This window comes from Poecile atricapillus, chromosome 1 (genome assembly GCF_030490865.1).
Source record: "Poecile atricapillus isolate bPoeAtr1 chromosome 1, bPoeAtr1.hap1, whole genome shotgun sequence".
In the NCBI taxonomy this organism is placed as follows: Eukaryota; Metazoa; Chordata; class Aves; order Passeriformes; family Paridae; genus Poecile; species Poecile atricapillus.
The window spans coordinates 156,154,837-156,179,732 of record NC_081249.1 but is presented as its reverse complement, the minus strand read 5'-3'; the positions used below and the strand labels follow the sequence as shown (position 1 = coordinate 156,179,732).

Sequence of the window (24,896 nt, the reverse complement as noted above, 5' to 3'; positions counted from 1 at the left end):
TAAGGTGGCGCCACGTAAAAATCCCGCCCGCACCCGGCACGGCACGGGAGGGAATCGCGCCGCGCCGCCTTAAGGCCGGGAGGGAGGTGAAGCCACGGGCGGGGCAGAGAGGGCGGAGCTCCTCCCCCGCGGCCGTGCCGTCACGGGGAGCGGGGTCGGGCGCGGCGCCAAGCGGCAGCGCGAGCACGCGCCAGGAGGGGGCGCCGTGGGGCGGGACCGAGCATGCGTGAAGGGCCCCTTCCGGTCAGTGTCGCCCTCCCGCATGCGCACGTGCGGGCAGGGGGTGGGTGGACGCGCGGAGGGCGCGGCTCCTCCCGCGGCGCGCACGTGCGTGAGGCGGCTCGCGTGGCGCCCCCCGGCGGCGGCGGCGCGATGGAGCTGGAGGCGGCGCGGCGCGCGGTGCTGGCGGCCGTGCGGGGCACGCGCGCCGCCGACCTGCCGCGCCTGCTGCACTGGATGCGCAACGCCCGTAAGCGCCGCGCGGGGCCGCGCCCATACCCCCTCGGCCCCGCCGGCGGGCCGGGCCCAGGGGCGCGGTGCGGCAGCCAGGGCCGCGGGGGCGGGGAGCGGACCCTGGGCAAGGGGCAGCGTGTCCGGGCCGGGGCGCCGGCCCCTCCCGGGGGCACGCGGCTGGCAGGGTACCGGCGGGGCGGCTCAGCCGGGCTGCGGCGGTCGGGAAAGCCGGAGCAGAGCGCGGCCGGTGCCGCCCGCCGTGCCCGGCTCCGATCGTGGCTGGCCCCGCGTCCGGGCCGCGCTCCCCCGTCCGGGGACACGGGTGCCGTGTCAGGGGCCGGCGGTGCCGCGGCGCGGGCCGCGCGGTGACCCTCAAACCCCGCGGCGGAACACCGAGTCGGCTTTGGGTATTAGGCTTGTCTTGTTCAGCTTCACACGTGTTCACACCAGCCTTTCAGAAGTTTGGAAATAGCGGTTTGAGCTAGTTTACAAACGCTGCTTTCCGCACTTGATGTCACCTTGAGTTAACATAGCTTTCCGTTTACTCCCTTGTTTATGCCTGGATGTAATTTCATCAATGTGCTGCAGTCAAGCATTTTGTGGCATAAGAAGAAAGTAAATATGGGTCAGTGCAGAAGCTGTAAATTTGCAACTGAACCCAAAGGATGACACGGAAAATCTCAGCGGAGGCAGTGCATTAAAGCTGTAGTCACATAGTGCCATGCTGAATATAGTATAGAAGCTGCTTAGTCTTTAGGTATATGTACATTTTTCCATTGCAGTTAGGAATCTGGAAGACCCCTCCAATCTTGTGATCCAGTCTCAAGCATTTAGTATGTGTTTTTCCTGTTTATTAATGATTGTCTCCTGGGATGGTAAACCTACCCTGATGATCATGTGTTAGGAGAAGTTCATCATACGATACAGTACTTCCCCAAGTCATGCCCTGCTTTGCTTGGGTTATGCTTCTTGTTTGGGTCTTTGTTCCAGCATGTCCACTTCAGGGTGAAAACAACTTCCTAAGCCAACATACAGGGACTGTGACACAAAGGCCAGCTCTGACACCAAGAAGTTATCCATCTGTCTAGGTACTTGGAACTACAAAGTCACTGTTGCCCTGTGCCCTGTGGTTTGCGGCTCCCGCAGTCACTCAGATGGTGGGGCAGGACAGATCCTTTTCAGGTGGAGCAGGCCCTCTGCTGGATTTCTGGGAAGAGAACCAGCTGGGAACAGTGTTTACTGTCTGTGACAGGCATGCAGCCCTCCCACCCAAACAGGTACTTTCTTAGGGGAGACATTGCCAAATGTTCCAGAGCTTTTGGGTGTCAGCCTTCATGACTAGAGCAGAGACGGGCCTCCACAGAACTTGAAGGCTGAATTTTGATAGAAGTAATTTGTGTTAATTGCAGTTAAACATGCTCATTTTCTGTGTATGTACACATACTATGTGCATGTATATACCTATGCGTGCATATGTCTGCATGTGTGCATAGACACAATGCCAGAGCAAAACTGCATCCTTCCATTTTTGTGGTCCTGTCTGGACACAGTAGCTTCTTTGCTTGTGTTAATGTAAACAATCTTGTTAGAAGTGGTTTTCTTCTATTCCATATGCTTTAATATAAAAATCTCATTGAATTTCACATGCAATCATTCGTCTTGCTTATTGACTTCACATAAATCATCACAGCTCCTATGCACTATATTAGTTTGTGTGGTGGGCATATATGGCTTTCTCAGCTTCCTGACTCGTTTACAAATATAGGAAAACATATGGGAGCTTACTAGTGAAACTTGAAAATGCTGAACTGTTTCAGTTAGGAAACTCATACTTACTATTTTCTCCTTTTCAATTCTATGATTGTGTTTTACTTCTGCCATAGGAGATTTTAGCCAATAGCATAGTTTATGTAGACTCCAAAATCCTTTGTCAGTGAATACATTTCAATATTTTTTTTTATATTACAGCTTCCAAAACTTACCATAGATGGTTTCTATGAAAGATAATATGCTATGGTTGCTAGCCATTGTTAGATTATGATATCTGAAATATTTTTTCTGAATTTTGATGACCTAGCTTTTTTCCTAGGTCTTTCAATGAAAGGACGCATATATTCTTGCCTCGTATTTGCTCTTCATAATTAAGATATAACCTAAAGAGTAGATTAGGTTCCAGATCTTGAGCTACTTTGTGTCTGGTATATCTGAGCAATCCCTGTCCTTCTATTTTTGTACTGTTCACATCAATAGTGATTGCTGCTGCTTCACTATGTGCATCATCTTTAAACATAATTAGCTTTACATTTGCCATTCAATGGCTTTCCAGTTCATATGCTGCAGATCAGAGAACAGAGTGGACGGGGCAGTCAGGATCAAGCAGCTGAAGTAATGAATATGATTTCATCTCTGTAGTCTCCTTGTCAGGCCATCTTCAGAATATTTTTTGGTTTAGGATTCTTTGCTTACAGGCTTGTGCTCTGATAATATGTTATGCTAATTTTCTCTTTCAAAAAAATGCTCATTGCTAATATCGTGGCTGGATGCTGTAATTAATATTCTGAGAAATCAAGTTGTACTTTAGACATCTGTATCCTTGACATTTGCTTACACTTTGTGATTGTATTTTGTGAAGTGCTGATGCAGTATACCATGGGCAACCATATTTGTTCCAAGGTGTGTCATTTAGAATGTGTGACTTAGGCTAATCTTATTTCCCCGATTGCCACATTTGTGGAGACATTTAGAGGCTATAGAATTTGGTTTCATGCTAAGGCTTATAGAAGTTAACAGTGGAAAAATATTAATATTTACCAATTTCTTGTGCTCTCTCAAGGTGCTGCAGTCTCCCTCTCTAACATACATATATGTTTACATGTAGATACATGTAGATGTAAGAGAGTGGAAATTAGAAAGCTTTATGCTTATGTGTAAAAGCTTTACATTGTTAAACAATCAAGATACGTTTCACTGCTTCTTTGGGTCATTAACCTGTTCCTGTTTTTCTAATCTCCTTTGTCTGAATGGCTGTGTCCTGCTTTATTTCTAGCTTTCACCCTGATGAGTGCAGGACTAGAGTACAAGATCAGTATCTCTCCCTTACTGATTTTATTCTCTTGCAGTATTGGACAGTAAGCGAGCAGAGGCATTTGTCCTGCAGGTAGCATTCCTTTAGCCTCTTTGCATTTTCCTCAGAGATGCAAATATTTCGTGTGATGTCCTCAGCACAGCACTCTTGATGATGCTTCTCTTTGTATTATTTCTCTGAGCTGCTTCTGTGGCTGCATACTGGCAGTAACTTTTAGTGTGGCTTTTTTTTTTTTCCCTCAGAATTGTTGTATTTGACTAATTATTCTGCCCAAGATAGTCCTGTGATAGTTAATAGTGCTTGGAGTGAGGATATTGAGGGGCTGAGAAGTTTCTGCTGCTGCACCCTGAATACAGCTAGGGAATGTGATGTTCTCTCTGTGCAGAGAGAAGGCTGTTTTATGGGAGATGTAAAAGGTTACCAGATCTATGTGCCACACAGAAATAAAAGCCTAGTCTTTGGTGATACAGATGTAGGAAGGAAACAAACCTCTGATGAACAAAAAAAAAAAAAAAAAAAAAAAAAAGATATCCCCACAGACAAACTTTTTCTGTGGTGTGTCAGTTCCCTGCCTTCTCCTCATGTATCCCATTCCTGTTTCTGTCAAGTTGTTGAGCTTATAGTTTTACCTCCAGCTGAGGAGAACTGGGCATGATTCCAGTGTTAGCTGTAGTCAAGCTTTTTGCTTCTTCACACTACTCTCTGAATTAAAGTGTACATGCATCCTTAAAGTCCTACATAATGTGGTTGGCCTTAAGGATTAGTGTTGTTGCAAAGACAGCCTTATTTATTACTGTAACTTAGTTTGTGTTCTCTGGCTCACACACTGAATGCATGAAATGTCATTGAGAAACTTCCATGGATGATACAAATTGATTTAAAGTAAAGAGAGTTATTTTACCTAAAGTAAAGCCTTACATATTTTGAACTGAAAGAACTTTGAACATACTCTTACTCCAATGATTTCTGACTAGCCTTCCTTAGTAATTACGGGAATGTAAATGAATGAAAGATTCTATCAGTTTTTTCTTCGTATGAATGTGGGGGTTTTTGTGTTGAGAATTTTAGAAATTCCAAATCATGTGTGATGGAAGAAGACGTTACTGTTTTAAAGCAGCTGCTTAGCAACACTGCTTGGCTGTTTCACAATCAGCCAGCTCTTCCCACACACTGCAGTGAAATGTACGTCATTTCACGGTGACTTGCATTCCAGCTTTTCTTTTGAGTTAGTCTTAGATCTTAAAGAAAATTAAATAATAAGAGTTGGAAAAAAGAACAGGAACTTTTGGTGTCTTAACTTTTTTATAATAGGATGATTAATGTTTTAATATCCTTTTGCAATAACCATGCTCCAGAAGTTCCGGCTAAGAAAACCTGGGTGAAGCCCAAGAGCTAATTCAAACCACTTGGGGAAACCCCCCTGACCATCCCACTCAGTTGGGTCCCAGCATTTGATGTGTAGCTGGGGCATATTCCCACTTGAACCTCCACTGCCCAAACTTCTAAAATTTTCAGTGTCAGAAAAGGTTGCGTTTGGTAAGAATGTATGCTGGAGGAGATAACTAGTGAAGTGACCAAGCTATCTGTTTACATGAGCAGGAACACAGGAATCAGGGGAAGTAAATACAGGAATCTGAATCTTGAGTTTGAGATTGAAGTCACCAAACCACTCTACCTACTGGCAACTACTGAATGCTTTTGCTGTACTAGCACTTAAATGCAGATTACAAAGCCTGTCTCTCAGTCAATGTCAGTGAAGCACATATGAATTGATAAGACCCTTAATGCTTCTTGTGTTCTGTCATGGGATCTAAGATTGAAATATTTTTCCGTCAGGGCTAAAACTTACTGTTGTGATACTAACTTCTAACTTTTTTTCAGTTCATGTAACAGTGTAATAAAACACTCCTACAAACCTTTTCCAATCTATGCATGTCCTGAGAAACATAAATATGAAGCTAAGATTTCAAAGTGATACACTGGCCTGAATAGCTGGTTGTTCCTACAGTACTCAAAATATTCAATAACAAGAGTATTACTCAAAATAATAATTGATTAATAAGCATTGCATATCTCATTGCACGTCTTCTGATTTTAGGATAAACAACGTATAATGAAGTGCAAATTATTTTTTTTGTGGATTCACTTGTACTGGGAATAAACCAGCTTTTTAAGAGGTTGATGTACAATTTAGTCTTGTGACTTGAAAGTTGAGGGCAGTCAGTGCTGTAAATCCAGGCTTTTAACAGGCAGTGAGGGAGGAATATCTGATAAAATCAACCTAACTGATTATGGAGGATGTGCTGCTTTAGTACAGTGTTCTGCATACAGAGAAGAAACTTCTCATCATACTCTTAGGAGCAGACCAAGTGTGTCCAGCATTTTCTGTCATGTACTTTATTATCTAGGAATTAGCATGTTCTTGACAAGACAAGAAGAGGAAACATGATAAGAAAAAACTCGATTCTTTATATGTTTCCTTTCAGTCATTGCAGATGGAACTAAAGTGGAATGATTATCTTTAAAAAGGATGAAAATGTGGGTTTCTGCAATGGGACAAGTATAGTATGTGGTTTTGTGTTTGTGTGTATGTGAAAAAGTAATTTAGTACAAGGCTTCATATCCAAATTTGTAGAAGTGATTTATTCAAATAAAATATCCTTTCAGAAGACATAAAAATAACATTTCATTTTCACTTTAACTGGAATGGATTTACTTGTTAAAATGATACCATAACAAAAATCTTCTTTACTGCTCTGTTTGATAAACTAAAATGGGATGTTACCTATAATTGGATGAATCATCAGTTTTGGGAATTTACAATAATTTCCTTTATTGTGATAAGTGATACTGGTCTGAGAGAGATCTCAAGAATACCAAATACTCCCTAAGTTGTTAGTCATTGAAACGTAATAGTGGTGGGGAAAACTAGGGGTTGTAAAGCAGTTATGAGACTTAACTTATTTAGAATTTAACTTCAAAGCTTCTTTTAGTCAATTAACCAATGTAAAAGACTTAAACTAATAAAATGAATTCTGATTATGTTTATGTTGGAAAAAGTTGATTGCTTTCTACCAATAACTATGTATGCTTTGAGATAGAAATAATATTTAGAGTTCCTGAGGTACTTGATATACTGAGGTCACATATTGCTTCTCAAACTGTTTAGCCAAAAAGGGCAGTGCTAAAGTTTTAGGGATGTGCTGCTTCCGCCTTGACTTGGTTGTCCAGTATTATTAAAACATGCTGAATTACTAAATTAACCATTAATTAAGTAACATGGCTGTTAATATTTGCTTTTATCTTCTGTGAGTTGGAGTATTTATCTAGAAGACCATAAGGTACTTGCTGCTATGGTTCCCTCTGCTAAATCCTCTTCTTTCCTCTTCAGTGACATTCTGTTGTCATTTGGAAATCGCACATTGCTTATCTTCAATACTATTTCGCAGTGCTGGGGTGTTCAGATGTTGGTGTAGCGGTGCTCTCTATCTGGTGTGAGGCTTTGTGATGTTTTTTTAGCTTGTGTAGAAAGGCTGACTAGCACCAGGGTGATAATGAGGCTTTTTGCAATGTGTTAATTAAATTTTATAAATGCATGTTGAGTAAATCCAGTGGAACCGGTTTTTGAAGTAAAATACAAACACTACGCACTCAGACTTCCTCCATAAACAAATGATTGTGATTCATCTTGCAGTGTTTCATGAACTGTACATTTCTTCCCTGGTTACTTGTCTGTTCAATGAACACAGGTTGGCTTGCACACTCTCCATTTCGTGTTGTATACATTTCATGTATATAACAGGTACTAAAATGATATATAAAATAGTTTTCTATTTTTGTTTCTTCTGTGAAGATCCCTTTTAAGGCAATACTGAGATTCTCAAGGGTGAGCAATTTGTTAAACACGAGGGTGGAGTTGATAAAACTACCAGCAGAGGTGCATATTTTCATATTTGGCAGTGGTGTTTCCTACTTGATGGCAATCTACAAATATTTGCATACTGCAAAAGTAAATGAGTTATTGTGGTAGCTGTTGCTGTTTCTTGCTTTGACAGGAAGGAGTCGACTCTCCGTGTCAGAGTTCAGTCACAGACTATACACACGTGTGTTGCACACACAGCTTCTGCTGCACCTGCCATTTTGTCATCTCAGATGAAGTCTGTTCAGACCTCCTTCTCCTTTTTGTTCCTGCTTGTTGTGCTTTAGAGTATTAACTGATAGTTAGAAAGGATCATTTCCATTTGTCATTTGTTTTTCAGTGTCAGCATTTCAACAGTTTTTTCTTTGAGCTGCATATGTGTTGTTCTTAGGACTTGTTTTGAACAGAGCATACAAGAAGTTGTGCGTGCCATACTTTGTTTCACAAGAAGAGATCAGAGGGCCCTAAAGAAGAGAAGAGATCAGGTGGTGTACAGATAGAACTCAGGGCAGGGGAGGGATATTCTGGGTTAGAGGAAGACAGATGTGCTACCTGTGTCCCACTGAAGGGAACACTGAAGGTGTGTGTTTCTCTGCTGTGGAGCTGGAACACTGAATAGTCCGGAGAGCTATCTGTCATTAATGTTGGCCGGGAAAAGTCACCCAGGCCATGAGGGAGCAGATCTTACTGACACACTAGATCTGGGAGGAAGAGAGCTGAAGTTCTGTATTTGCAGTGTGATGTGGCTGGCCTGGTGGTCTAGGAACACTTCCTGTGTTTCATTAAACGCTATGTATGAATTCGATACTCCTAACAGGCACTATAACAGCTGGATGAGCTCTCTTGCATAGTAATAGTATTGTTTTAAAGCAAGTGCCAGATGTAGAGGCTTAATGCCCACAGGCACTGATCTGTTCAGCTGCTAATATCAGCTTTCTACTCTCTTGTTCTGTCTGTAGCAGGATTTTTCCCCTTGCTCCCTCAGATGTTACCCACCTCAGCAAACTGGCGCCTTGGCGCTCTGAGGGCATACTGTGGTGCTGATGGTCTCAGTTAAGTTGCAGTTAGATTTTCCCACTTTCCCATAATATCTGGGTTTATTTCTCTGCTGAGTCACATCCATAGAAATCTTCCCCTAAGCTGATTGGAGAAATCGCTGTGCTTCTGGGATGTTCAAACAAACGTGCAAATTGTTGGATGGGCTGTGAGTTTGACAGGATGGGTGCTCATCAGAGATTTCAAATTAAAATGCTGACAAGCTGGAGCTGCTGCGTTGCACCTGTTGTGTTGGTGTTGCTGCTGTTGCAGCTGCTGCCTCTGTCCCTCCTGTGTTCCTGGCTGCAAAGTGTGCATCTCTTTAGGAGCTGTGGTTCTGGAGAGCCTAACTGTGAGCACTTTGGAGCAGCGAATTGCCTTCCTGGGGTATAACAACTACCAGTAGTAGTGGCCCATCAGGGCCTTGGAGCATTACTGCTGTACGTTTAATAAATTATAGCTCAAATAGATCTTAAGGGAATACAGATAATTTAAAGTTTCTGCTGCTTACTACAGGTGATTCGGGATTATCTGCTTGGGTTAATTTTTGGATGTGTTGAAAGAACCATTTATATTTGCACTCTTAAGAGAGCTTTTTGCACCAATGAATGATGGTTTCTTTAATCATATTGCTCTTACTACTACAGTGTTTAAGGAAAAAGAAGTATTTCAGAAGCATTTCATAGTTTAAAAGTTTGTAAGTTTCTGATTCCTATACTAGCCTTAAAATTTCTCACTCTTTCTAGCATTTCCTGTGATCCACAGGAAAGATTAAATATATTAGCATAGAGAAACTTGTAGTGTGTTCTGTAGATTTATTTTTAACCTGTTTGCCATCAGGCTTTTCTGTACTAATGTTCCCACCTGGAACAACAATGCTAGCAAACATTGCCTTTTTTTAAAACACCTGCAAAAGCTGTAAGATTTTCTTTTTGTGAGTGATGCATGTACATGTAAAAAGCATAGTTGCTGCCCAAAATGTTGGCAGTCTAAATAAAACAAGAATCCAACCGGAAGGTATGGGGAAGAGAGGACATACATGTCCGGGTTTAGACTAGATTTAGTAGATGGGTGTGGTATATTTTTTCAGGATTAGATTAGTATTTGCTTTTTGTTGGTGTTAGTTGTCTTTTACAGGTATGTAGCTTTGATCTGAGATGTGCTTTTGTTTAGAATCAGCTCAGCATCCTCAAAGCAGTGAGATGTCCAGACAAATAGGAATTTCATCTAGTCCTTCTTTTGAGGAAAACATAACAAGAAAAGAGCAGGGTACAGGCATACAGCAGATTCCAGTTAGGAACGTCATACTATTAATATGAAATCAGGGGGTATAAGCAGGATGTTGGCTGCAAGATGTTAAAAGTCTGGTAAGAGCAAGTAAACCTTCAGCTGGAGTGTCTGGTTCTCAATACTGCAGGTCAGAAAGGATGAAGAGAGTCCAGGAGATCCAAAGGGAAGTGTTGAGAATCATCACACTCGAGGAAAAAAAAATCCAGATAGGTCTGGATAGGCAAAACTTGTTTTTTCCTGGAAAGAAGACTGATTTGACAAATGATAAGTCTGAAGGGAATAGTTGCTATATAATGGAGAAGAACAAAGTTTTCCATTTCCACTGTGAATGGGGCAGAAAATAGTAGTTAGTGCCAGAGGAAATCTAAATCAGTAATTAAGAAGAGTATTCCTTTCTAATATTAATGTTAGTCAAGCACTGGAATAGATGGCTAAGGGTGGTTGTAGAGTTTCCAGCATGAAAAATCATTTTTAAAAGAGCAGTTTGGAGAAGTAATGACACTTAGTATTGACTGAGCCTTGGTAAAGGAAATGAGTAGTATCTTCACATGGTTTCCTTCTCAATCTTTTTTCTAGATGTCTTTAAAAAAAATGTGCTAAAGTAATGCAGGAATATTCTGGAAAAATAGCAAAAATTTACAGTGTGGCTTTGCAAAAATGTATTGGTTTACATCCATTCCTATTTTCCTTCTCATTTAAAATGCTTTGATAGTTTAGGTAGTGTAAAATATATTGTGAGTTGAACTGTTGAACTGTGCATTATCCCCGATTTTTCTGTAAGTTTATTAGAAAGATCGTACATATAAAAAGAAACTTGAATTTAAAAAAAAAAGAAAAAAAAAGAGGCTGCATTCAGGCAACTATTGAGTTTTGTAATTTCTCCAATAGTTCAAAAACATCTTTGATGTTTTTTATATCTTAAGCTGAAACAGTATCACTTTGGTGGCAGCCCAGACTATTGTATGTGAGTTATAAATTTATAAATATGAAAATAATTTGAGATTTCAGAAAAGCAGTGCATTTATTTTATGTGGCAAAGTTATTACAATCCAAATCTGTCATTGGCTGGAAAAGCTAACAAAGGCTGAAAAATGCATACAAAAAAAACCTTATCCATCTGGTGTTTATGTATTGCAACTGTATTGTACTGGTCATCACTTAGTCCACATGATCTGCATATAATTGTTCAAGGGTTTTTGTTTGTCTTGATTTATAGATGACTTTGATGAGCTTGTGGTGAGTAACAATGATGTTGTGCTCAGAAATATCGCTGAAGATTTGCGGAATCGTTTACCCATCGAGGCAATGTTTACTTCAGAACATCAAGCTGTTCAGAAAGTAAGCTAATTGTTATGGTTTGCTTTTGCTGAACCATATCATTTATTCTGATACCATTTTTAGCAGTAGTTCATAATAGAGAATGAACATGGATTGAAGTATAGGAAATCTCAGTTTGGTTCTCAGGTCTGTTGCTCTATGTTTGCATGACTCCAAGAAAGTTGTTTCATAGTTTTTAGTGTTTTGATCATATGTATTTGGGATAGCTTTCATTCTATGTGGTATGGCACCTGTCATAGTGACTCTTTAATGCTAGTTCCATAATAGACTCTAACAGCCCCCTTAAAGGCAACAGTAACACAGGGACAGTGTTTTGCTGTTGCTATAATGTGGGCAGCCCAGAGATGATCTCCAGCTCTTTTCAGGTTCTGATGGCTCAGAAAGAGGTGGGCTGTGAGTCCTGTGGGAGGAGGGTGCACCTTTTCTACTTGAGCTGTCAGTATACAAGGAAAGTTAATGCATTTTCCAGAAAAGTGGTGCATGGCTCTTCAGTGGGAAAAGTGGATTGGCCACATGAAGCAAGCCTGGAAAAGGGAGGAAAGATGAGTAGGAGGATGAAGATTATGCCCCTTGAGATGATGAGAACTGGTATACTTCTGATTGAAAGTGACGCCCATGTTAATCAGAGGTGCTTCTAGATAGAGGCATAAGGCACAATGATGAAAATAGTCAGTTGAGGCTGAGAAGCAGAATCGATCTTTCTGCTAAATTTAAGTAACATTCTCCTCATTAAAAGAGGAGAAGCAGCTTCCTTTACCCTATATGTTCTCTATAGCCAAGCAAGCACTAAAGAGGCAAAATTTACATCGGACACCCTACTCAGGTATCAAAACCAGCTTTCTTTCGTTTGTCAACTGCCACGTACTGGTTATTTCAGTGGAATTTGAATACCCAGTTTACATGAAGGATTTCTATTGTTTAATTTTTTTTTTTTTGTAATTGTTGCATAGGGAAAAACATGGAACTCAGGGATTTTGGGAAAGGTAGGATGGTGGGACGGTTAACATGTGACAATGTAAGTGAAGTTAAGAGACTTGGTTATGCCTTTCTAAGGTTTTGTTCCTCTTCTCAGATACACCAGCATCCACTGCCCATGATTCATGTTGATGCATTCCTTTATGATGATGATGTTGTTGATTCATTGTGTGAGGAGGGGAAAATGAGTAGGAGCTACTGCACACAGTGTGGCTCATACAAAACTGCATCTCTAGGTAAGTGTTCTTTCAGGAACAAGAGAAACAAATTGAGTTTAACTAAACTGGTTTGTGCAGCGACTCAGCTGGACAAGACAACATCCAGCTGATGGAGGACTTTGTCCAGACTGGTGCAATACACAGGCCGGAATTATTTCCCATAACCAATGGAAGGAGCCTCCTACACATGTAAGTTGAATTAATTTGCAGTGTATGAGTGACAATTGTTGCCCAAAAACTGGGCAGGTAAGAGGCAGGCTATGTGCCATTGGAGAGGAAGATGCAAGAGGAAGTGTAGAGTGTAGAGTCTATGCAGTAGCCTCGGTCTCCTCTCACATGCTGAAAAACAGCAGAAAGCACCATCTGTCTTAAAGCTTGTGTGTGGTGTGGTACAGATCAGTGCCAGTATAGCACAGACATTGAAAGAATGGTTTATATGGAGAACATTCCATTCATTAAAACTTTGGAGTTGAAATTAAAGCTATTAATATGTCTGCCCATAAAAAGTTTTGCACAAATTGTGTTGAGCCTTAGGTACTACGTTTCCTTTTTCAGTTAAACAATTCCAAGTTACTTTTTTTTGTATTCTTTAGCATTATACATTACTGTGCAGAAACAGGTAATTCAGTTTCATGAAGGATTTCAAAATTCTCCATGTAAGGCAAGGAATCGCCAGACTTGGGACAGGCTGCTTGGCTGATTACCTCTGATCTGCAAACCCTGGTGTTCCAGGGTGCTCAGCACTAGTTCAGTCAAGAAACCACACAAGTTTTCAGTGAAGATAATTCCTCAGGTTACTATTTCAGTGGTTAATTACACAGTAGTTAGTACTGCCCACCCAACACCTTTGTTCTGTTCTTATTTCCCAGAGTTTATTTCGCATTCCTTTTCCCTCATGGAACTGAAGTTTCTTTATCAACATGTACTGCCTGACCTGACAGGAAAGGTAGTGGTTGACGTTGGCTCCAGGCTTGGTGCAGTGCTATTTGCGGTAACTTCCAGCACAGGAATTCGTATTTTATTACTGTGACAAACATTTTCCCTCTTTTCTGACTGCCTACTCTCATTACTCAATCTTGGATGGGTCATTCTGAGCGGCACCTCCGATCTGACTCTCTGAAAAGTGTAAGGTGCTGTTTACTAGCAATTTCAGTTCTTCCTCTGTTCCTCACAAGAGGGACTACAAATGATCTTGCTTATGGAGAGGAAAAGTCTGTTGTCCAACAGAGTAGCATATTGCTGTCACACATGCTGCTCTTTTGCTTGTTCCTGCTGTCTCTTTCATAAGTAAGTTTGTCCTCTCATGTCTTGACCGTGCCTATATATAGATTAGTTATGTTAAATTCCTTTATGAAGCTGATAAACTGTTAAAATACACAAAGGAAGGCTTTGATATGAATTTGTCTCTAAAAACATATTGTCCTGCTCTGCATTTTAAAATGCACATAAAATACTTCATCGAGAAACTTGAGTGCAATTTTGATTGCTTTTGGCATGGCTGGTATAACATATGGCCAACAGCAATGCAAAACACACATTACTACTTTCTTAAAAAAGTCAATGTCTGCTTAGGGCTCAATCTTGCAAACACTTGAGCATGTGATTTTACTCATTTGAATAGTCTAATTTTGGGATTACTCAAATGAGGAAAGTTACTCCCATTTGTAAATATTTGCAGAATTGGTTCCTTAAATGGTAATACTAGGCTAGGCTGATTTTGTTTTGAAGTATTTAAATCCTTGTGTTAATATAGTAGAAGATACTCTTGAAGCACTCTTTCAGAAAAGAGTTCTGCTTTGTAACATGGTCTTGCCTTGGAGGAGGAGTGACTTCACAGGTTGCTTTTCTACCTTCTGAGTTGAACAGTTTCAGAAAACCTTAATAATGAAGTTGTAATACATGTGAATCTCAGATATTCTGTATCTTCAGCATTGTTTGTCTGGCAAAGTGTAATTATTGTGCTCAATGGAGACAGTGGCACTTAAAGCAGTATCTTTGTTAGAGCACAGTATGCTCAAGTATTTGTACTTTTTTTTTTTAACATTTCCAACAACTTCCCAAAATCTTAGTCCAAAACTAAACTGTTTTTTGGGCTTAATATTACATCATAATTTAGCTTTTTTTTTTTTGCATATGTACTTGCATGAAGCATCTGAAAATGTCAGTAATGCAGTAACTTAGAGGTGCTGGCAAAGACTTGATATCAAAATATCCCACTATATTATTGGCACATTGTCCTCCATTTTCACTCCTTTTGACTATGTTATGTTTAATATTTTTGTTATTTTCTCTTGATATTTTCTTCAATTCTCCCAAGAAACAAAAACTACATGTAGAGTCTTTTCCCTAAACACTATTTTCATAACTTGTTTTGTACACCTTTTTTCTTTCTTAGACTATTTTCCATCTGTTTTGCAGTTGAGGTGAACTTGGAGCTTTCCTTTCCTTCTTGTTGATGTGTCACTTTGGATCTCTTACTAAAATTTGTGAGGCTCAAGTGGGAATTGCCAAATCAGGAGCTTAGCTCTGAAAAATATTCCACATCCACTGAAAGACATTTCTCAACTCACTATTTTAAAATGGTTTTTTAATCTTAACTCGTGTTTTATTCTCTTCATTTTAAATGAAAATTTTGAACTTGTTTTAAAGGCATCGCAGTTACTAAATTTCCTTTTCCTAATGTAGGGTTATCTTTATAGCTCAGCTTCCCAGCTGTATGGAGTAGAAATGAATGCAGACTTTTGCCAGTTGCAAGAAATGATGATTACAAAGTATGAGTTCATTGACAGAATAAAGGTAACTAAATGTATGTTTTAGTTTATGTATTTTTAACCACTATGTGCAAGGTATCTGGTTTAAGTGAGTGGTTGGTAAACCAGCATTCTGAGAAATTTCTGGCTTTGCTTGTTTTGATCCTAAACAAAGGCTTTGCGTTAGGAAAAAAAAGATCTTACAGTAGAGAGGGAAATTATCAAAATATGAATCACTTAGCCTTTTTCCTGACTGGACTTACCCATTGGCTCACACAAAACAGATACATCTTAGCTGATTCTCCCAGTGAAATCAATTACATCATTGCCACTCACTTCTGCGAAGTTGAGTGTATAAAGAATTTCTGTCACAAACACAAAAGTAAATGTGTGTGATTCACTTTTGTTAGAAGAAAAATGTTGGTAGGATTTGCAAATTTGCATCTAAGGACACCTAAATGAATTAGAATTATCCGTATTTCCTTTCATAGAATGTCCATGTTTATGTACCCTCCACAAACAAAATGGGTTTCAGACAAAATGCTATCATTATGGGAATCATTTCCCTAGTTTCATTATGGGAATAGCTACTAATATATTAAAGAGGAAAAAAAATTTCCTTTCTGGACCGTACCTATTTTTTTGTTACCCTCAAAAGTTAGTAAGTAGAATATGCAGAGTAGAATACTGGCTTTAATCCTGTGTTGGATGCATGTGCTCTTGAATGAAGTCACACAAACTGCTGAGTATAGTAATTTCTTTGGTATTAAGGTAACCCAATTTTAAACTAGAAAGAAAAAATAAACATAAAATATTTAACACAGGGTAAGCAGTATCATTGGGTTGCTCATTTCAGTCGCAGTTGCTGACACTTTATCCATAACCTTTGGGTATTGCGTATGTTTTGTGTTCATAACACTTTATGGTGATGAAACTGAAAGTACAGTTAGGAACTCTGTCAAGTTAATTTAGTGGAGCTGGAGATCTATAAGCATGTTTTTCAGCCCTGTGTATTTTTTATTATAAGCTTTTATGTATTTTCTTCACACCTTGTAATTCTGCTGAAGTATTCGTTTTGGAGCATAAAGATAAGATAATAGGTTTTCAAAGCAGTGCCCGAGGACTTAGCTATTTGGGTCTCATTAAATGCTAATTTAGTCATGTGATTCCTGTTATCACAGTGCTTTGAACATTTCAATCTTAGATTTTTATTTCACCCCCAAATGAATCCTCTCTAGAGGTACATTCATCTTGAAAAGTTGTGAGAATCCAGATGCTGGTCATAATTCATGACACAAGTTTGAAAAACTTTTTACAGGCTCTTCTTAAATAGAGATTGTTTTCTTCAAGATATTCTGAATTTTTATTAGAATATGTTCCTAAAGGATAGCAAAATGAAATGGTATCTTTAGTGGCTAAATCTCTGAGTGAACCTTGTGTTTCTTTGGTAAACACTTGTTTTGTTAAAGTACATAGAAGGTTGCTCAGCGTCTTTTGCCATTTGAGGAAACACTTGGATACTGGGAGGAAAGTAAACAGTTCAACAGATCTTAGGAAACTTTAAATCTCAATTCAGAAATTCAGAAATTGCCTGTAGTCATGAAAGGCTTGGTGTGTATTCGTTGGACTACAGGGCAGTTTTAAAATCCTGTTGTGCTGGCACACAGCCAAGCAGATCAGAACAGAGAACCAAAATCTGCAAAATTGGGATTTTGACTAGAGCAGTACCTGGGTCTGGCTCATTGTACAGCCACACATGCTTATGTGGTCCCAAATTCCCCAGGAGGAATGTGTTTGGGGAGAGTGACCCTTAGGTGACTTTGGTCAGTATGGTCACCTGCTCTGTAAATACAGAGTAATTTTAGGTCAACTCTTAAGTATCATTCAAGTCAAGGAAACATCAACATATGTTCAGAGTTTTCCAGCAGTTTAAGGATCTTTCTGAATTGTAGTTTAAAATACTAGGACTGTGATTAGTATCCTATCCTGTGCATGGGGTTATTCCTCCCCAGGTGCAGGACCCTGCATTTGCTTTTGCTGAACTTCAGAAGATTCCTCTCTGCCCATCCCTCCATGGTGTCAGCCACACCTCCCAGCTTCCTGTCATCAGTGAACTTGCTGAGGAGGCATCTCCTCTTCATCCAAGCCATTCACGGATAAATTAAACAATAGTGGACCCAGTACTGAGTTTTGGGGGACACCAGTAGTGACAGGCCTCCAACTAGACCCTGTGCCACTGCTTATGGCCCTCTGGGATCTGACATTCAGTCAATTCTCAATCCTCACTGCCCACTCACACCCTGAGTTTGCCTGTGAGGATGTGAGAAATATGTCAGAAGCCCTGCTGAAGTCAAAATAGACAAAATCCACTGATCTCCCCTCATCCATCCAGGTAACGGGTTCATCACCGAAGTCAATCAGGTTGGTTAAGCATGACTTAACTTTAGTGAATCCATGCTGACTACTACTTATCCCTTCAAAAGATATTCCAATTTACATTTCTTATCAGATTTGGGATGCAGAATAATAGAATATACCGAGTTGAAAAGGACCCACATGGATCATTGAGTCAGATTGATAGATTTCTCTGTCTTTAAGAGGAAATCAAACACATCAGAGTGTTAATGAACATCCACATTCTCCTGTCTCACTTGTTTTGAAAAATGACATGATGTGCTAATATCCTTTTTGGGAGGTGAAGGTAGATGAAATCAAAACAGCTCCTCCTGTGCTGACTGGAGAGGCATTTGTTTAGTAGGATCCTCCAGAGCTGCTGAGCATCCTACCTTTCCAGCATTCCCTGTCCCAACATGCATTGTGAGAATTCAGCTGTCAAATCTGAGTCTGTTGTATCTTTTCTAGCTATAATCCTTCAGTAACCCACTGACCCTGGAAGATGCCTTTTAATATCCTCAAAATAGCTTCAACTTGCTTAACTTCTTTCCTGAAATTACTGGACATTTGTGATAAAATATAGTAAAGTGAAATGTAACAGTCATCACATACATCATCTCTTCTTTTATGGCACACGGCTCTAAACCAAAATTCCGATGCACTTTATTTTACTTAGCATAATGGATTGAGTATTTTAATTAAAGGAGTTAAATCTGATTTATTTTTTTTTTTTCATTTTTGAAAGGTTATTAATTGTTGTGCATGTCAGTTTTATCTTCTGTGAAGCCAGTGAAATACCTGTTTTTGTGACTGGTTCAAAAGGGTGGTAGCAGGTGCTGTATTAGGCTGACAGGCTTCATGACTTCTCAAAGGGTGTATTCATCTCTTAATTTATGCCTTGGGAAATTTTTCTCCTTCAGGTGGTTCATGCAGACATCTGTACTCAGCCTTCACTTCTGCAGAAGGCTGATGTTGTTGTAATGAATAATGTCTTTGAATATTTTCTTGACAGACAGGAACAAGCCAGGTAAGCTCTGTGTCCAAACAAGCTACCTATTCCTTTGGCAATATGTGTGTAACCTTGTGAATTATGGAAAACCTTAAGGTTGTGCTTTTTGAAGGCACATACATAATTTATATAAGGAAATTGTTTCATACTGCCTACTTTTAATTGTTATACTTAGCTGCTAAGGTGTTCTGGCAGTTGTCTATTGTTAAACCCACTAAACACTGCTGCTTTGTTTACCCAAACCTTGGCTTGAGTCCTTGCACTGATATGTTAAAATAGTATCTTGCTGCTAAAGAATCTGAAATAACTCTATCAGCATAAAGCTTAATCTTCAGAAATAAGATGAGTCATTCACTTGTGGATATCAGAGCTTTAATATATACAGACTACAAAGCATGGTTATGAATGATATTTCTAATAGATATTCATAAGGATGTGGTAGCAAACAAACATGTGGCTAAGGTTCTCTTTCAGGTACAAGACACTCACAGATGAGTTTTTGCTAATCCAGCAGCATCCGTTTAAAATGTAAATAACTTGGTCATCCAAAGTTTAGAATGGGCAGTCAGAAAGGAGTACCTGTGTCTCCACTTTGTCCCAGCCAAGTCTGACATTCTGTACCAGCTTCAGCTGAGGCTTGCCCTGCTGCCCTGGATACCAGGTGATAATGCCAACCAGAGAGGCACAGAGTGGATGGGTAAAGGATAGTGGGTGTTTCAGAATGCCAGGAGATTATGTTTCCAGGCACATGGCTGAGAATTCATTTGATTGTTTCATAACTTGGGGACAGTGGTTTAGTGTTGCATTACTAGCATGAAGACAAATGACATTTGAAGAATGCTGGAAATTAAATTCTTTTTAGTCTGAATTGCCATGCTGTGAGAAATTATCTTACTTGCAAAATAAAAAAAAAAAAAGGAGTGCTGGGGGCTATATTTAAACACTCTGATTACTAATGTCTTAAGAGAAGTACTGTGTCACGACTGTACACGAAGTATGTATGTATGTAAAGAGCAGCTTACTGTGAAGCTTAATAAAGGACTGCACTTCAGGACTGGATTTTCTTCAAATCCAAAAATTTAAAGGGGCCAAATGTCAATGTTTAATCCTTGTTCAAAGTGAAAGTCTTGGCAATACTAAATTATTTGCATGTATATATGAGAATTATAAAGTTACAAAATCTAGCATTGTAAGACCATATATTCCCTGTGGTTTTAATACAAAGCTTTGTTTTATTCCTGCAAATACATTTGCTTAGATATTAATAATGACTGATAAACATGTATTGCAAGTCTTTAAGGTTAGTCTACCTCTTGCCAATAAACTGCATGTGTTAGATTCATTGCATATCAAATATTGTTGTTTTTTTCCCCCCAAAAATTGGTCACCTACCTTTAAATATGTTTCAGAGCTTGGGAATTTATTGCCTGTAATGTAAGGAAAAGAGGGTCCTTATTAGTGACAGTTCCAAGTCTTGAGGAATCACTTTCAAAGCTCCAGGTAAGTTCCCTCAGCCTGTTTTAGCTGACAGACTTCATTATTTTCTGTGGAAGTGGCATTTCTGTAGTTGAAGTTAGCTGCTTACCAGTATTGCTGTAAGGAAGGATATATAATATTTTGCAGAAATTAAAAGGTGGAAGACTCTGGATTTTGTTTTGAGGTTGACCACCAACACATCTTCCCATACTTCAGTTGTCCTCCTGTAAAAAGGAAAATCCCAGCCTATGTCAGTAGGCTGCATGAATCATTGTATTAACATGAGTATTAATACGGCAGGATGAGCTTTTTGAAGTACAGATTAGTGAGAGATGTGGTCTCCCAACTAGCCAAGTGACTGCCATCAGGCATCTTGAATCAGTTACATAGCTTTAAATTGTGGTTGGAAGCAAACATAACGACAGTGCATCTTTCAAATATGCTGAATGCTCTGTGATGTTCCCTGAGTAGTAAACACACCTGATCAGCCACGCTCTGCTCTCTGTCCATTCTGCCATCGGTCATTGCTAGATCATGTGTGTGACACCTAGTCAAATTACGTGGCCTAGCTTTAGCTAGGAAACAAAATGCTGATCAGACATGACAAGGTAATGTACAAAGTGACTTGCTCACAACAGTAGTTAGTTTTAGAGAAATTGAATACCCTGTTTCCTGTATGCGGATGGGTGAAGTAGATTGTCAGCCCCAAGAGCAGCAATGGTGTCATTTGAACTTTTCATGGAGCAGGCTGTAGTCACAGAGCAGCTGAGAAGCCCTTTGTAGCCTTAATACAATACTTCCTGGGTGTGAAACAAGAAAATACATGTGATTCTTCCACAATACTGTTAGCTGCTCCCTCAGCACATCTCTCAGAACATCACCACCTGATCAGGATGCTTGGGGCGTATACAAATGCATAAAGAAAAGCAGTTGTAGTATGCTAACAAAATATCTAGACTATTGACTGAGATAAGTTTTAAAGTTACCTTTATTATCTCCTATTTGAGTTAAAATGGCTTTTCCATAAATTAATTTATCATTGCCGTATAGTTTGGAATGACGAATCTCTCATATTATTTATGTCTTGCCTTCCTAATGTTGAAACTCCTTAACCTTGAAACTCCTGCTGTTTCTTAACATGGTGTTGATTTAAGGATCTGCTTTCATTGTTTCAGACAGATGTACAGCTCAGTCAGTGGGTCGAAGAGGTGCAGCTAAACTATGATGTGTATATGGAAAAGGATGTTGACAGAGAAGCACTCGAACAGATACATTTATACAAGATCCTCTAGTACCTGGATATTCTGGGCCTAAAATGAATTTGGATTGATTTGTGTGAATAAATCCAGTCAAAATCCATATTGTGGTTAATTTGAGTCATATATGTGGTTTTTAATGAAAAAGAGTCTTTTGAAACATGTTTTCTTACAGAGTCATTTTGTCTTAACATGGTATTTTGACTTTTAACTAGGAGATATCCTCATGGTTTATCTTTTCCAGAAATGTTAAAAAGAGCATCTGCATAGTAATGCTAAAAGAACTTTTGGTCAGTAGCATTGTGCACTGCCAATGTTTGCTAAATATATCAAACCTAAGAATAGGGAATCCTTGTAAATGTGAATGATAAGAATGCATTCAGCATAATGTTACATGAAAGCTGTAGTGCTGTTTCATTTTCGTATAAACCACTTATTATTATCAGTAATAATATTTATTAACAGTATTATCTTTGGTGTTCCTCCTATGGAATTTGTAGGTTTTCTTTCCAGAGTCTGCTTGATAGCCAGATTATTTACTGGCATATGTTATGAGGGAGGCAAGTTCATCTATTTAGTTAGTTGTCCTTAAGGTGGGTATTAATATAAAATACTGAAGGACACCAAGGAGTCATGGAGAATTAATACAGCAAGTCCAGGATGATGGAACTCTTTTCCTGCACTTCTGCTGCAGATGGTAGGAAGTATAATAAAGGGTTAAGAAGCTGAAAATTCTGAACAGGTGTCACAGCTTAGAAGAGACTTGGTGGTGGCGTAAAACAGTGGAAATTCGTAACAGAGCCTCCTCAGGGAGAAAAGATCCACATACGCCCACCACATTTATATTTAGATTTTATATTCTAAGGATGCAAAGCTTTTAGTCAGCTGAAGAATGTTTCAGGTTTTAGCAAACATTAACAATCCCAAGTGCAAAAATATTAACTCAGGAGTTTTGGACTGAGTGTGTTGTGGATTTAGAAGCATTGTTAAAACATTTGCTGCACAATTTATGTCTGGTGTAAATGGGAAAACATTAAATTGGATTTCAGTCTTCAAATGATGTACAGGTCAGTGACTTTGATAATACATGATGTAAGCAAAAAGGATCAGTGGCCTTTAGGCACTCACCAACACAGTAAGTAAATGGGACTGTAGAAAGGATAGTGAGTTTTAAGAAGTGTTACTTTCATGGCCTGTTCAGAGTGGAAGAAGATGTTGCAACTTAAGTGGTACTGAACCAAATACTGTGTTAAATCTATTCTTCATGCATTTAAAAATGAAAAAAAGATGAAAAGTTTTTCTTAAAACATTTTATTTTATTGGTTACTTAGTTGTCAATGAGACAAGTGCCCCTAGAAAAGAAGCCTAGGAGAGGCTAAGCAACGGGGTGGAGGAGTAATGCAAGGTTAATAGATCTAATAAGGAGAGAACAAAAATGAAGAAAAGAAATGCATGCGCAGTTCAGAATGAGGAAATGAACACTGTAGTAATCAGTACAGTGGAAGCTGTGACTGAATTGGAGTGTATAAATAGGCTGCTATAAAAGGAAAACTGAATGGGTCATAAAAAGCTACTTCATAACCCTACCACCATGTGAGCAGAAAACACCATGTTGGAATGTTTTTTACTTCTTCCAGAGGTCCTGCAAGATCTTCCGAATCAATTGTCAGGACTTAGGGCTCATGATGCTGGCTATGATCTGTGCCCTGCACCTTCTTTTGGTAATATGGGAACTACAACTTTCATTGTAGTTGTTTCCCCTCTTCATGCTGAGTCTTCAAATACTTTTTTGGGTGTTGATCTCAGATTAAAAAAATTTCAATAGAATGGAGCAGATCACCAGCATATTTAATGACATCTGTATCCTCTGACTCTGAAAATAGCATGCACGCATCTGGAGCTCATATGGAACAGAGGGTGCAAAAGGGAAGCCTCCCCTGTCTTTTTTAGACATCAGGAGAAATTCAAGAGGTGAGTTCAAACTGCTGAAATGTGTGTTTTCCTCTCCTGCCCTTAGTGGTTCCTCAGTTAAAACCCTCACATTGACATGTTCACTGAGAAGAGGTGATGGTAATTCTGTTTGGTTTTATTAAACTGATATTAAGAGATACAAGTCTTCTGTCCTTTTAGAAGCCTCTTCCTAAGTTGACTTCATAGGGGAGCATAGGGCCATTCTTAAGGATGTTATGAGCTGCCTAACTAACCTACTGAAGAGCTAGAAACAACTAGTGCGTGAAAGAAGGTAGTAATTGTCTCTTTTCCAGCTGTTCTCTTTCAGTCCTGTTACACATTCCCACACACAAGGGTAGAAAAGGTAAAGTGTGATGTGGTTTGCAAAACCTCATGTGAAACGGGGCAAATCAGTCTTCCCTGTGCTTGCTCAGAAGACCTCAGACATCAGCTGAAATCCTCCCAAGAGTGTGTGTATCGCCTCAATTCAGGTTTTGCTTGTTAAGCTTGAGGAAGCTGCCAGAATATATTCAGCATGTCGAGTCCTTGTTCTTAGTTCTGCTACTGCTGAATTGCATGGTATTTGGCCAATGATTGAACTTTTCTCTTCCTTGATGTCTGCAGTGAAAATGAGAACAACAAATCCAAAATCAGAGAAGGTTGTGAATTAATTGAATATCAATTGCTTTGAGATTGTCATATAAAAAATGTTAAAAAGCAGAGCTTGTCTTTATAAGTGACCTAATTTAAAAGACCTGAAAGGCAAAGATAATACCTCTCTGAGATACTTTCTGGCTCTTTCCTTCACCTGACAGCATTGAAAAGGAAGCACAGATTAACCATAGTACAGTGTTGAAAATGCATAAATAATTGTTTCCTAGTGCTCTCAGTTTTTACACTGCTCTTGCTCTTAGATGGCCTCTGGTGTTGGGAGGAAAGGAGAGGGGAGAGTCTGGCACCCAGATTTTTGGGCCTGCGTGCAGGGCAGCCCTGTGACAGCTGCTGGAGATGTCATGGTGGCTGTCACAAGCTGCCAACCCGAGCTGCTGCTGCCCCACACAGCTCTGGGGCTGCACAGCTGGTGTGTGCTGCAGCTGCCTGTGAAACAGCTCTGTACGGCCTGACAGAGGCCCCAACCCTGGCTACAGCAGCAGTACACTGTGGTCATGAACAACTTGTAAATCACAAAATTTCACTTTCATAGGCCTGAATTAGAAAAAAATTAATGAAGGAGATGCACATCTGCAGCACTTATAATCACTAGGAGTTCCTGTCACGCATGGAAAGCAGCTCTGCTGTTCCCCAATAGCATAAGTACCATGCAGTACCCTGTTTCCTAAAGAAAGAGCTATCTGAAATTTGAACCCATCAAGAACTATTAGTAGTAGTAAAATAAATACTCTGTAGTAGTAAAAGAAGAAAAGAAAAAAATACTCTGGATCCACTGTAGTAGCACAAAAAATGTCAAGCTATAAGAATGATAGATTCACTTCGCAGAAAGGGGATGTTGCAAATCTCTTTACTTGAGACTTTGTTTTCAAAAAATCACCAAATGCCTAGTGAGAACAGCCTGGCTCTCAAAGGTGTGTCATTCTCCATGTGCCTTTTTTCACAGTAAGCAGTACTGGATGGGGCTAATGACCCATGGTTGGGAAAACCTGACAGTGGAGCAAACTTGAAAAAACCCAAATCCAGCTCCCTCATTCCTCACCATCTGTATCCTCCTCTCTTTCCTGGGTTTCTCCTGT

The 24,896-nt window shown here is 39.7% G+C and overlaps 1 protein-coding gene across 1 annotated transcript; it reads left to right on the top strand.

Annotated features, from left to right (window-relative positions):
- The first annotated feature begins 222 nt into the window (after nt 1–222).
- LOC131585220 (uncharacterized) lies at nt 223–22,103 on the top strand. Its single transcript, XM_058851123.1, has 8 exons — nt 223–469; nt 10,999–11,120; nt 12,193–12,331; nt 13,183–13,304; nt 14,999–15,109; nt 18,378–18,484; nt 19,876–19,966; nt 21,118–22,103. The coding sequence occupies exons 1-8, from the start codon at nt 223–225 to the stop codon at nt 21,232–21,234; spliced, it is 1,056 nt and encodes a 351-aa protein (XP_058707106.1). The 3' UTR covers nt 21,235–22,103.
- The last annotated feature ends 2,793 nt before the right edge of the window (nt 22,104–24,896 follow it).